The sequence below is a fragment of the Carassius auratus genome, unplaced genomic scaffold (assembly GCF_003368295.1).
Source record: "Carassius auratus strain Wakin unplaced genomic scaffold, ASM336829v1 scaf_tig00005638, whole genome shotgun sequence".
Classification (NCBI taxonomy): domain Eukaryota; kingdom Metazoa; phylum Chordata; class Actinopteri; order Cypriniformes; family Cyprinidae; genus Carassius; species Carassius auratus.
The window spans coordinates 210,867-222,671 of record NW_020523686.1 but is presented as its reverse complement, the minus strand read 5'-3'; the positions used below and the strand labels follow the sequence as shown (position 1 = coordinate 222,671).

The 11,805-nt window shown below is 37.0% G+C and overlaps 1 protein-coding gene across 6 annotated transcripts; it reads right to left on the bottom strand.

The window, feature by feature from the left end:
- Window positions 1–1,839: 1,839 nt before the first annotated feature.
- LOC113071007 (uncharacterized) lies at window positions 1,840–10,232 on the bottom strand. 6 transcript variants are annotated; one of them, XM_026244382.1, is made up of 20 exons: window positions 10,073–10,232; window positions 8,983–9,052; window positions 8,582–8,640; window positions 8,227–8,340; window positions 7,892–8,015; window positions 7,743–7,808; window positions 7,378–7,449; window positions 6,791–7,163; window positions 6,622–6,723; window positions 5,617–5,849; window positions 5,362–5,540; window positions 5,092–5,185; window positions 4,656–5,006; window positions 4,435–4,552; window positions 4,217–4,308; window positions 3,957–4,074; window positions 3,413–3,517; window positions 2,825–2,989; window positions 2,289–2,471; window positions 1,840–2,149 (listed from the first exon to the last, which is right to left on the bottom strand). In XM_026244382.1, the coding sequence occupies exons 9-20, from the start codon at window positions 6,638–6,640 to the stop codon at window positions 1,938–1,940; spliced, it is 1,869 nt and encodes a 622-aa protein (XP_026100167.1). In that variant the 5' UTR covers window positions 6,641–6,723; window positions 6,791–7,163; window positions 7,378–7,449; window positions 7,743–7,808; window positions 7,892–8,015; window positions 8,227–8,340; window positions 8,582–8,640; window positions 8,983–9,052; window positions 10,073–10,232; the 3' UTR covers window positions 1,840–1,937. The 6 variants fall into 6 exon arrangements, with proteins under 6 accessions (XP_026100167.1, XP_026100169.1, XP_026100166.1 ...); XM_026244384.1 differs by having other exon boundaries at window positions 8,227–8,301; XM_026244381.1 differs by having other exon boundaries at window positions 7,892–8,340.
- Between the last annotated feature and the right edge of the window lie 1,573 nt (window positions 10,233–11,805).

The window sequence follows — 11,805 nt, the reverse complement described above, 5'->3', positions numbered from 1 at the left end:
AACTTCCAGTACCATTTGAACACATAATTGGCTGACACATAATTGACTGACTCTAGACGAATGCAGATGCTCACAAGTTCATGGCTCATGAAAAAACACTTAAATAGTGCATATTTTACTTAGGTGTGGTACATACATATGTGCATTACTGTAATAAACACAACTGTGATAGCATTACCTGTTGTGTGAACTTCCAGTACCATTTGAACACATAATTGGCTGACACATACATAATTGACTGACTCTAGACGAGTGCAGATGCTCACAAGTTCATGGCTCATGCAAAAACACTTAATAGTGGATATTTTACTTAGGTGTGGTACATACATACTGTATGTGGACTACTGTAATAAACACAACTGTGATAGCATTACCTGTTGTGTGAACTTCCAGTACCATTTGAACACATAATTGGCTGACACATAATTGACTGACTCTAGATGAATAAAGATGCTCACAAGTTCTTGGCTCATGCAAAAACATTTAAATTGTGCATATTTTACTAGGGCGTGGTACATACATATGTACACTACTGTAATAAATACAATTTTGATGACATTGCCTGTGGGGTTGGAGGTTGGGCCTCCAAATGCCTCACTGAAACTATGGCTGGGTCAGGGCTGTGTCCATGAAATGTTGAAATTAAAGCTTTATGTAGGACTAACCCAAATACATTGTTGAAAATGTCTTGGCCTGGAGAATAATATATGCCAGTATGAAGATGAGAAATGGGTCCTGTTTTGAAATATTGACCTCTGAACTGTGACCTCAGCACATGTTGAAAGCCTTGTCATTCAGGAAGAGAAGGGGCTACAGACATGGGACCAATTGTTGTAAAGAGCCCTTCACTTTAGCTATGTGACTATACTCTTGTGGATAGAGTCACTAAAAGGGGGTGCAGTAAATTATGGTCAACATTTATTTTCACCAATTCAGCAGTTACATATTTAAAATATTATCACACAAATGCTATTAACATCCACTTATATACCTAGGTGTACTGTTAATTAATTGTTTATAACTTCCAATTCTAAGTAATAGGTTATATTGATTTAAACTACAATTCCCTATAGCAGCGCAATGCGGCCTGATACAAATTTGCGCCATTTTTGTAGTTCTTCCAGTTAGCAAAGTATTGCTGTAAATAAGGTTGCAAAAAGAAACATCTACGGAATATATCAACCATATAGTACAGACGAAGACGTACTTACACTGTATTTAGATGATCTATGTTAAGAAAAAGTTATATTGTTAGTTTATTTCAGATATTTTGGAGCACCACAGCTCGTCTTGCTGGCAAAATAGGGGTTTAAAGTCAGAATAAAGGTTTTACTGCAGCCGAAGTCTTAAAACGTTTGTTTGGCCATATGGCTTTACTAAACTGACCCCTTTGTGATTAAAATGTGATGTTAGCATAGCTAAACAATAATGCTTTTTTTGTGCATTTTGTGTTAGCATCAAGGATTAATGTGCTTCATATGAATGATATTTGGGTAAATATGGCATTGTTTGTTTGCGTATACTCTCGGACGTGAAACAATTTACTATAGTAAATTTTAGTATAGGCTACTGTATTATAGTATGTACTGTACAGATTTGGAAGCTTAGCTAGACTAGGTATTGCATGTGATCTTACCTGTTGTGACAAAAAAAAAAAAAAAAATTATATATATATATATATATATATATATATATATATATATATATTCTATTGTTGATCAATTTGTCAATGTAGAAAATATGTGGTGAACAAATGTGTACAACAACAAATTATAACCAAAACTGAAATAATGATGATAATTATTTTACTAAAGAAATTAAGAATCAGTCAGACAGTGATTGAAAATTCAGATTCAAGGTTTTATTATTTACAATGGGGAGAGCTAACTTGAGCTACTCGGTCAGGAAACCAGTTTGTGCAGTGGAGAAGAGAGAATCTATAATTCATCATCCGTAGAGGCATCTGTGGAGACATTCTCATATGGGTCTTCATCATCTTCTTCAACAACGGATCCACCATTCCCATTTACTACTATTTGGGAGTAGGTTTCTTTCACAGCTACCATGTCTGTTTTGATCTCCTCACATTTTTGGAGGACAGCACTGTGCAGGCCATGGTAAGCTTGACCAGACAGTCCTGAAGGGTAGCCTAAAAATCAAATTGGGATAAAAAAAAAACAAAAAAAAAAAAAACAATTAACCAGAACATCAATATTGCAGTTTGTATCATCTGCAAGCAGTTAAATATAACTATATGAAGTAAACAGAATTAAGAAATTAGTACTCACTCTGTGTGGCCAGGTCATCTGCTAGTACATTAGCCTGGTCCTTCAAGGCCCTGCAGGTTCTTGTAAGATGAGTCCAATGTTGTTTCATTTCCTCTAAAAGTATAGCCTCTTCCTCAATCAGTCTCTCCAGCTGCATCACCTTGTCAAAAACCTTCTTCTTCATGCCTAAGGAAGTGTCAGGTTCTATCAAGACAAATGACAAATTGAATTAACCACCATATTAAAATACTACCTCTTATTGCCTTTTTGAGAGTAAAATCCAATAATGGTACAATTCTTTGTCCCTACAACATAGGCAACAAGTGATTGGTGTTGAATCTACAGTGTGAAAAAAAAAGGGCGAGCCACCTTGACACATTAATCTGAGGAATGGCGAGTTGGCAAAAACAAAACGGTTTAAAAATAAAATGATTATAGTCTGTTCCAAAACAAATAAAAAACACATGTTGGGCCTCTTTCCTTTGAAAGTCGGAGTTTAATGAGTTAATCTTTTAAATGAAGATTCACTAAAACTATTAATGTCAAACTTTACAAACCAGAATCCCAAGGCCAGATAGGGCTTTCTGCTGCCAGAAGGTCTTCAACTGAATCTACAGATTCTGTGGTGGTTGGAAGATCATTGTATTGGGATATGGCATTAAACAGCTTTTTCTTATCCTCTCTAATCCGTCTTCGGATCTTGTGTCGCTGTTTGTTACGGTCTGCAGAAAAAACAAATAATTTTAAGGAGGATATGCATAATGTTTGGTCACTGTGCTAATGGACATCCAAAAGGCTCCTTACAAATTATGTTATAAAGCGCACATATCATCGGCGACTAAAAATACAATTGTACAATATTTTGACTACACCTCTGGTTAATTTAACCATAATAAATAACCTGGAATGTGGCCTGGAATGTTCAAGTAATGGAGGGAGTTGGGTGATGGTAACACTGGACATATAGGAAGGCAGGACTGTTCACTCAATGTAGAAAGGTTATGTAGTGGCTTAAGTGCACAGTGTAGATGGAAGACTTTGTTCATTGTTAAGATATGATCAAATTTAAATTACTTAGATACAGCTATAGATCTCACATTTTAAAATGAACTCCACAAGTACATGAAGGCATGGAGGCTACTTACCGGTTACTCGATACAGATCCCTCTTTTTCTGCTGGATGCCCAAGAATAGGCCTTCAATCAGATGTTGCAACGCCACTGGATCATCTGTTCTGAAGTCATCTGGTGCTGTAAAGTATTTATGAAGGTATTTGATCAGTATCATGCATTTTCTGTGCTATCAAAAATAGAACAACTATACTATTTCTATAAAACACCTTATACATTAAATATGGTAAAAGGAGGATTCAATAAGAAGAATGTAGTAGGAACACATGTAAAAACAAAAAGGACATCTACAAATGTTCTGCCAAAGAATCTGAAATTTTTTTTTCTGTTTGCTAATTTTTCAAGGGTGAGTAAGTATTATAAATTTGAGGGAGAAAGCTACATCAAGTTCAATTATTAACTTAGCAACTTAGCCATTTCTTCGTTGATTTTCACTTTTGTTGTTGCATGGTTTCTTAGTGAGGTTCTCCTACTGCTGTGCGGAGTATTTCACAAGTAAAAAAATAAATAAATAAAAATAAACACATTTATCTATCTATAGAAAAAAGTACATACTTACTGTCAACTGCCCACTGTCTCACATCAGTGACCCACTGTTGCAGTTCCTCATCAGACCTTTGCGTGCACTTCTTTATAGCCGCAATGTCTTTCTTGACTTCCTTTGTCTTTTGGATAGTCTCAAAAGAATAATTAATGGAAAGTCACAAAAACCTTCAGGAATACTGAAAGTATTAGATACTTGGTATGTACAACTTATAAGTGGACTTTAGACAAATGAAATTTAACCTTCATTGACGAAATCTTTATTTTTTTACTTACCTTCAAGTACCGTGTAGACAAGTACTTGTGCAGGTTTCTTTTTTTGCGCTCATTCCATCCTCTGGCATGCAATGTGATCATATCTACTCGTGCTGTAATGATGAAGGCATAAATGTGCTTTTCAATTAGTGGTTAGTCACGGAGTATGTTGAATAAAAAAAGAAAAAAAGAAAAGCTGTCTTAACAATACATGAGAACTGTAAAAAAGGACCACTCACCAGCCTTACTCATGTATTTTGTAGTTAGAGCCACACGGGACAAAAAGCTGTTCACTTGTTCAACTTCTTCACCAATTGTTGTGCCTGCCCCTGTTTGATTTTTGCCACCCCACTGCACCTACAGCATGCACACCAAATGTCCAAACTAAAAAATATCAAGTTCATGGATATCAAAATGGTTAAAGGCTTAGTTACCATATTGTTCAAGAATATACTTTTACCTCACATTTTGTAGAGTGCCCCTTTGCATGCATAACTGAGAGAAATGGCTTCATCTGAGTCAGGTTTTGCATTTCTGGGAATGCTTGAGCCACCTTTTGAAGATAGGGCCAATATCGACACATGATGTCAGTGCAGAAGAACTTGCAGTTTGTTTTTGTGGCCAGTTCCTTCTGCAGAAACAGAGGGTATGCAAATATCTCGCCCCTAAACATGTTCAACCCTCTAAGCAATATGCTGTGCCTGCAAACTGCCACCTCTAGGCCCTCTTCATCACATTTAGTGTTTGTCTTTTTAGAGGTCTCCCTGGCTACAGCCCATGTTGATGTTCCACAGATGCCTTTTCCATGTACCTGTAACAGTGTCATATCAAATATATTCACAAACTAGAGCCTGATTCACCGTGTACAATCCCAAATCTTTTGACAAATATCTTACTGGGATGGTCTTCTCACGAACACAATCAACAAATGTTGCTACATCTTTGTCATTAGCCAGAAAAACTCCATCAAAAAATGGTTGTTCCTCTGTCCTACAGGAAGATAAAAAAAATAAAAAAAATAATACATTGCTATGTGTACTGTGCTAGACTAACTGAGACTTGTTACATCACATGTATATTGTTGCCCTCTTGTTGGTCTGATTGCTTCTATTGTTCTTCGGATGAAAGCGTCTGCTAAATTATTAAATGTAAATGTTATAATATACCCCTTTGTTTTGCTGAATCTGTATAGTTTTCTGTTTCCGTCTGCAGACACAGCAACTGTATCTGGGGTGCAAGCTGGGCAAGAGAAGTGATCAATGCCGCAGAGTTTTTCTCTTTTATGACGACAATATGTCCATTCAAGGAAAGCTTTTTGGAACACGTTGCCACAAATGTTACCACTCTGAAATTATAAAAATTTGAATACAGTGACATGCCAGTAAGATTTGCATAAATGCTAATTACTTTCCAAGTCTTACCCTTCCAAATTGTTGTGAGCGCTGTTGTAACATTTTCACAAATGCTTGTCTTGAAAGCCCAGGTGCAGTGATCTTCAGGTCCTCAAACGACGTGAAGAGGTCTACCTTGTATATGGTTTGAAACTCGACAGTGCCTGGCCAGTAACCACTAAACAACAGGTCAACCACCTCAGGTGTCCATGATGCAAGACAAGCTCTGCAATTCATCACTGGCAGGAAGACGTCATAGCGACCTGCAAAGATTTCAAAAGAAAATAAATAAGTAGTAAACACACTTTGGCTGTGTTTACTCTTGGCATTAACATGCGATCACCGTGATTTGCTCAAGCAGATCGGATAATATGCCAATCAGGACACGGTGTGTTTACACCTGTCCACATCAAGTGGCTTTTGTATCTGGATAACAGATTGGATCTCGCATTCCAGAAAAAAAAAGAAAAAAGATTGCTTGTAGGTCTATTCTATTGGGTGCAGAGGCATTTCGGTTGAAACAAGCCCCATAATCAGAGCCTAATGGAGCAATATCAGACTCATATTCTTACTAGAATCTCAATATGATGACGTCAGGCTAGGGTTCTGGAACTTTAGGGTGCGAAAGCAAACATTTCAGTATATTTGCGAATCTATGTATTTTGCACATATCTGTATTGAAAAACCACACAGCTATGTGCACCAATTCCTAGAGAGAGGAGGTGGAATAAAGACAGTGGGTGGGTCTTGGGTCTTGTGTGACGTCCACCTGTGAATCCAGAACCGATGGCTGTATTGCGTTTACATTACACTGAGATACGAGTCCTCGACTCCCTCTGAACCTGGACACACTGATCGGATAACATTGCCATCATAAATGCGTTTACACTTGTCTTTTCTATGTGTATGTGGACAACATCCGGATACAGGTCGCATGTTAATGCCAATTGTAAAGACAGCCGTTGATACTTTTCCGACATCAGTCAGCAGGTTAAGCCAATAGACAAATACAATACGAAATATTGCAAGTCATACCATTTATACAGATGAGCATAACAGATCGTCCAGCTACAACAGCCAGGTTTTGAGGGTCACAATCACAAATTTTGTCTGGTCGTGTAATGGGCAGCAGACACACTAGATGAAAGAAAAAATATATGAACTAAAATGAAAACATGTTTTTAAGCTTTCAAGTACTTCTTACCTTGTTCATATATGACATTTTGGCCACTGAGGTCCTGCACAGCAGTTGATGGTGGGAGAGGTTTATAGAATCCATCTATAAGAGTCTCTCGGTTGTGAAAAAACAAGATGTTGATGTGTAGAAACGTCACACTGGCCACAGTAACGGGGTTTCGGGAAACAGTCCTTGCACCTGATGACTGCTTGTTTCAAGCTGCAGTGATCACAAGGACCATAATGCACACAGTCTGAAGCAAGCAAACTGTCAAGGAGTTTTGGCCTTGCTTCCTCCCAGCGTTCTTCAGACAAGGTTTGCCTCAATGCCCAATCATGAGATGCTGCTGATCTGGGTTCATCACACTCCATTGCATTTTGGAGTTGCTGTAGTTGTAAATCTTGCAATAAAAAATAAAATTAGATTACAACTCCTTACCTGTTACAAGCTCGTAAACCAAGTGCACAAACTCACAAAACATTAAACAAGTAATATCTCAGATATTTGTACATTTAATATTTATCATAAAATGTTGGCACTTTTGTTCATTCAGAGGGACTTCGTGAAGACAGTGATACAGTTCCGATGGTTAAAAACATTTAAGGTAAACTTACCAATAATCTGTTGTGCATCTACATCTCCAAAATGTTGTTTGGAAGTTGAGGCTTCAGATGTGCTTGCAGTTTCTAGAATTATACAATTTTAATGCAGTATCTTGCATTCAAACAACAGAAAAGATGCAAATCAACATGAAATGGGATTACTTATAGGGAACAGAGAGGGGAACTCTTTTCGACTGTAGAGCAGCTCATATGAAAATGTATTTTACAAAATTACCGGTCTGTTAGTATAGACAGACTTCAGGGTATAAAGTCAAAGATATGCACTGTATTAATAGGCAATATTTTTTTAGCAAACAGTATTTGGTTGAACACATTAAATACAATAATCCTACATTAAATCAAAAACAATTGCTTACCGAGCTCAGCTTCTTGAGGGTTACTTGAAGAGACAATGGTTGAGGCAACTGGTTTTCCAGATCGGTCTAGAGAGAAGTAAACGGAAAAAATTATTTGATTTACACAATACTTATTGAAAAATCAAAGGATCTAAAACCTCAAACCATACCTTTCTTTGGTTTGCGCTTCTCATAGACCAAGAATCCTTCTTGGTCTCTTTTTTTCCACCTAAGTTTAAGATCAATCTTTTTTCTTTTTTGTTTTTTAGGTGGTGTTTTGACCGCTTCCTCACTCTGTATTACTCAAACATAAGAGGTAGAACAATGACTCCGAACTATATACATTTTTAAGAAATAATAACATGATTCAGAATATCATTTATGGAAGTTGCAAAAAATACAAACAGTGGTATAGTAACAAATTCCAATGATCCATTTTCTTTTCCCACATTAGTGAAATACTGATTGATGCAGAAAGCATGCTACATAGTTTTATACAAAATACCTGCATCTCCTCCAAATCAGCCATTATTTCCTCAAGATCACAGTGTAATTCCTCCTCCATATTTTTCTCTGTAGGCTGATCAGATGACTCTCTCAGTCATTTATTTTTTAATACCTGAGGACCATAAAAAACAAAGTACACATAAAAACAAATGAAAATAAATGGGTAGTGGTTTGCAGAGGATTTCACATCCATGGTTAAGGTGGGAAACAACCTTGATGAGGTTTTCTTTCCCTACCCAGGCAATGCTTAAATAAATGTTTTCTATGCAAGGTAATTGGGTGCCGGTAATGCGTTGGTGATGCAAGTGTTTAAGGTCCGAAGCAGAGCAACCGCCTAGCATTAATCAACTCACCTGTCTGTGTTGTACTGAATGAGGCAGAGCGATAGTGAGATTACAGATGATCTTCAAATCTGTTAAAAAAAAGTTTTGAATTAATTTATGAAAACAATACATTTATAAGAAAATACAGGGTCAGTGACGATCTGAAAAATAAATCAACGCAACTTATTTTAGTAAGAGAACTGTAACCAAATTGCTATATAAAACATAGAAATTCCAGGCAAAGTAGGCTCACAAAGCCAAGAGCAACATTTGTTAGAGGTGGTTGTGCTGCTGCAGGGAAAGTGGAAACATCGAACTACATTAAAGCTGCTACATTAAAATGCATGTACAATATATAAATAAATGTAGTAATACGCATTCATATGCAATTATGGCTATGGCACAAGTTGCTGCTGCATGGAAAGACTAACCTCCTGTTCCTTGATAGGCTAAAAAAAAATAAAAAACTTTACTCTTCTTCCTCTTTGATATGACTGGAACCTGCAAGCACATGTTAAATTGTTTGTTAATATAAGGCATTTGGCTACACGGAAATGTAGTTTCTTAGTGTAAGAACAAAAAATATTAACACCATGTTGTGCATAAAAAAAGAAAAGAAAATACACGTTTGTACGCACAGTATTATGGCATCACGTACTTAATTGGTCGACAGCATAGACTGTATAAAAACATGGACGTAGTGTCAGTGACGTCACCCGTAGACACCTGAAGTGTGCAGAGAGGCCCGTCGCGACTCTCCCGGACAATCAAAAATGGGCAGAAAGGCGGGGGCTACTTGCTGAAGCCACGCCCACCCAGCGCGATGGCAGTGTCAACAGCGGCAATCCCCCAGTCACTCAAGTGGACACGCCCTTAATTATGCAGAACTTTACTTCTTAATATAATTTAAACGGATGAGTTATAAAAAAATTCACCCCCTTCACAGTTGTCATGAAGGGCAAAATTAGCTATTTTGGCCAAAATCATTTTTTGAACCAGGCTGTAAACATGTTTTTTTCTGCTGTAAAGTTGGGCATTTTAACATGGGGAGTCTATGGGACTGACTCCCTTTTTGCCGCCAACTCAAGCGGCCAGTCGATGAATTGCAGTTGTAGTCACTTCCTTATTGGCCTCACGAGAAAGAGCGGGAGGTTGGCGCTCGAGCGACAGTTTCATGGGATCTGTAGTTCTATACGACACAGATTAAGCATTCAAAGTAATGCAATATCTCGCATTTATTTGCAAATATGGATGCGCTCCTAACTGGCGATATGATGATAGTGTGCCGGGGTTCTGAGGATGTAACTTATGCGATGGATGTAACTTTATGAACTTCAGCTAAATCACCCAGGCATTCGCCTGCATGTCCTACCGACGTCATAAGCACACACATGATTCTAACGTTACATTTACCATTAAAGCAAACATGATTCAGGAAAACAACACATATCACTAACATTTATCACAAAAATAACACCAGTTAACCAGTTTTAGGATAATGGGATATACTAGTGTACATACCTCTGCTCTTACTGTCGATCACAATGTCATGCAGTCCTTCTCTTTAGCGACCCCAGTGGACGTTTGTGTTTCAAAACTGTGGCAATACGTACCAGCTGGTACATATTTGTGGCGCTGCAAAAAAGTGTGCAGAGGTACGTATTTCCCATGAGACCAGGTTGGCCCTGACACAATGTTTTTGACAGAACTCAGCACATTAAGCAGAAATGCCTGCCACGACAAGGTAAAATAAACAGCTTTTTATTTAAATCATTTGACGTCTCCTGAATTATAATATATCAAGCTACCCGTTGCAATTCAAAACTGTCATTAAATTATGTTTGAGTACTTCCTGTCACTCATCCTGGAGCTCCGCCCCTTTCCCCGCCCCCAATCCAAAAACATGCAGCTATTCTAATGCTTTCCGGGTGACTTTGTGTCCCGAAGCGAGAATACAAGCATTCCTGTGAAACTCCAAAGGCAATCAGATGTTCTGTGTGGGTAAGCAGAGGCGTGTAGCTCAGGGTCGTCCTCCTCCACAGGCCTTTTACATCAACCCCGAGGCTTACCTGTGTAATTAACTTTATTCCCTTATCTATCCGCAGTGAATCGTTTCCTTTTATCCGAACGAGCGCTCAATTCCCCAGAGGAGCCCAGTGTACTGGAATGACTTCTGTTCTTTTCCCATATACATATAAACCAGTCAAAAGTTGAAAGAAATTAATACTTTTATTCATCAAGGATCCATTCAATTGATCAAAAGTGACAGTAAAGATAAAGTAATAAAGTTTGCAAAATGATAAAATGGAATATTCCTTTAATGTTTTCTCTCGCATTTGCATTAACAAATGTTAGAAAACATTTAGTTCGCAATGAGAAAAACATTTGTAAAACATTAGTGTATTCACTGTTTTCTCCAGCCTCTGCAGTAACAAAGACAAAAGTTGAGATATGTAACATTACCATAATGTTTGTGATAATATGGACGTTTTTGAACATTCAGAGAACGTTCAGAAGCGGCGTTCCCATAATTTTTACAAAATAATCAAGCATTTAGTGGTTGCCTTTAACTTCCATAGTAAAAAAAATAATTAAAATTCAATGGAAATTAATGGCAACTGCATACTTTCATTGTAAAAATATACATTCTTAAATCAAGATTTACTGGAGAAGCAAAATTAATGAAGGTATGAAGTCTTGTTTACTGAGAAATGGATCAAAATGAAGTGAGTTTATGCTTAAAACAAGAACAAATATCTTTAATTTATTTTTCTGACCTCACAGACCGATATTCTTTTCTTGTTTCAAGCACAAACTCACTTCATATAAATATATATTTTTTATACGTTAAATTTTTTGCTTCTGAAGTAAATCTATATTGGTTTAAAAAATTTTATAAAAGGTTTTATAATGGAAAACAAGACAAAAATGGCAAGTAAAAACATGAGTAAAACTACTGAACTTAACTACTTAACCAAAACACTCATACATACACACACACATATATAATATATATATGTACAGTGGGGCTCGAAAGTTTGTGCACCCCTTGCAGAATCTGTGAAAATGCGAGTAATTTTCAGAAAATAAGAGAGATCACACTCAATGCATGCTATTTTCTTATTTAGTACTGTCCTGAGTAAGATATTGTACATAAAAGATATTAACATTTAGTCCACAAGACAAAAAAATTGCTGAAATTATTAAAATAACCCCACTCAAAAGTTTGGGAACCCTTGGTTCTTAGTACTGTG

Bases quoted from the DNA above. Each gene is read 5' to 3' on its own strand.
- LOC113071007 (XM_026244380.1), bottom strand. From the start codon at position 6,865: ATGGATTCTATAAACCTCTCCCACCATCAACTGCTGTGCAGGACCTCA. The intron at 4,309-4,434 runs GTGAGTGGTCCT...TCATCATTACAG, and splicing joins AAAATACATGAGTAAGGCTG to CACGAGTAGATATGATCACA. The intron at 3,518-3,956 runs GTAAGTATGTAC...AATACTTTACAG, and splicing joins GAGACAGTGGGCAGTTGACA to CACCAGATGACTTCAGAACA.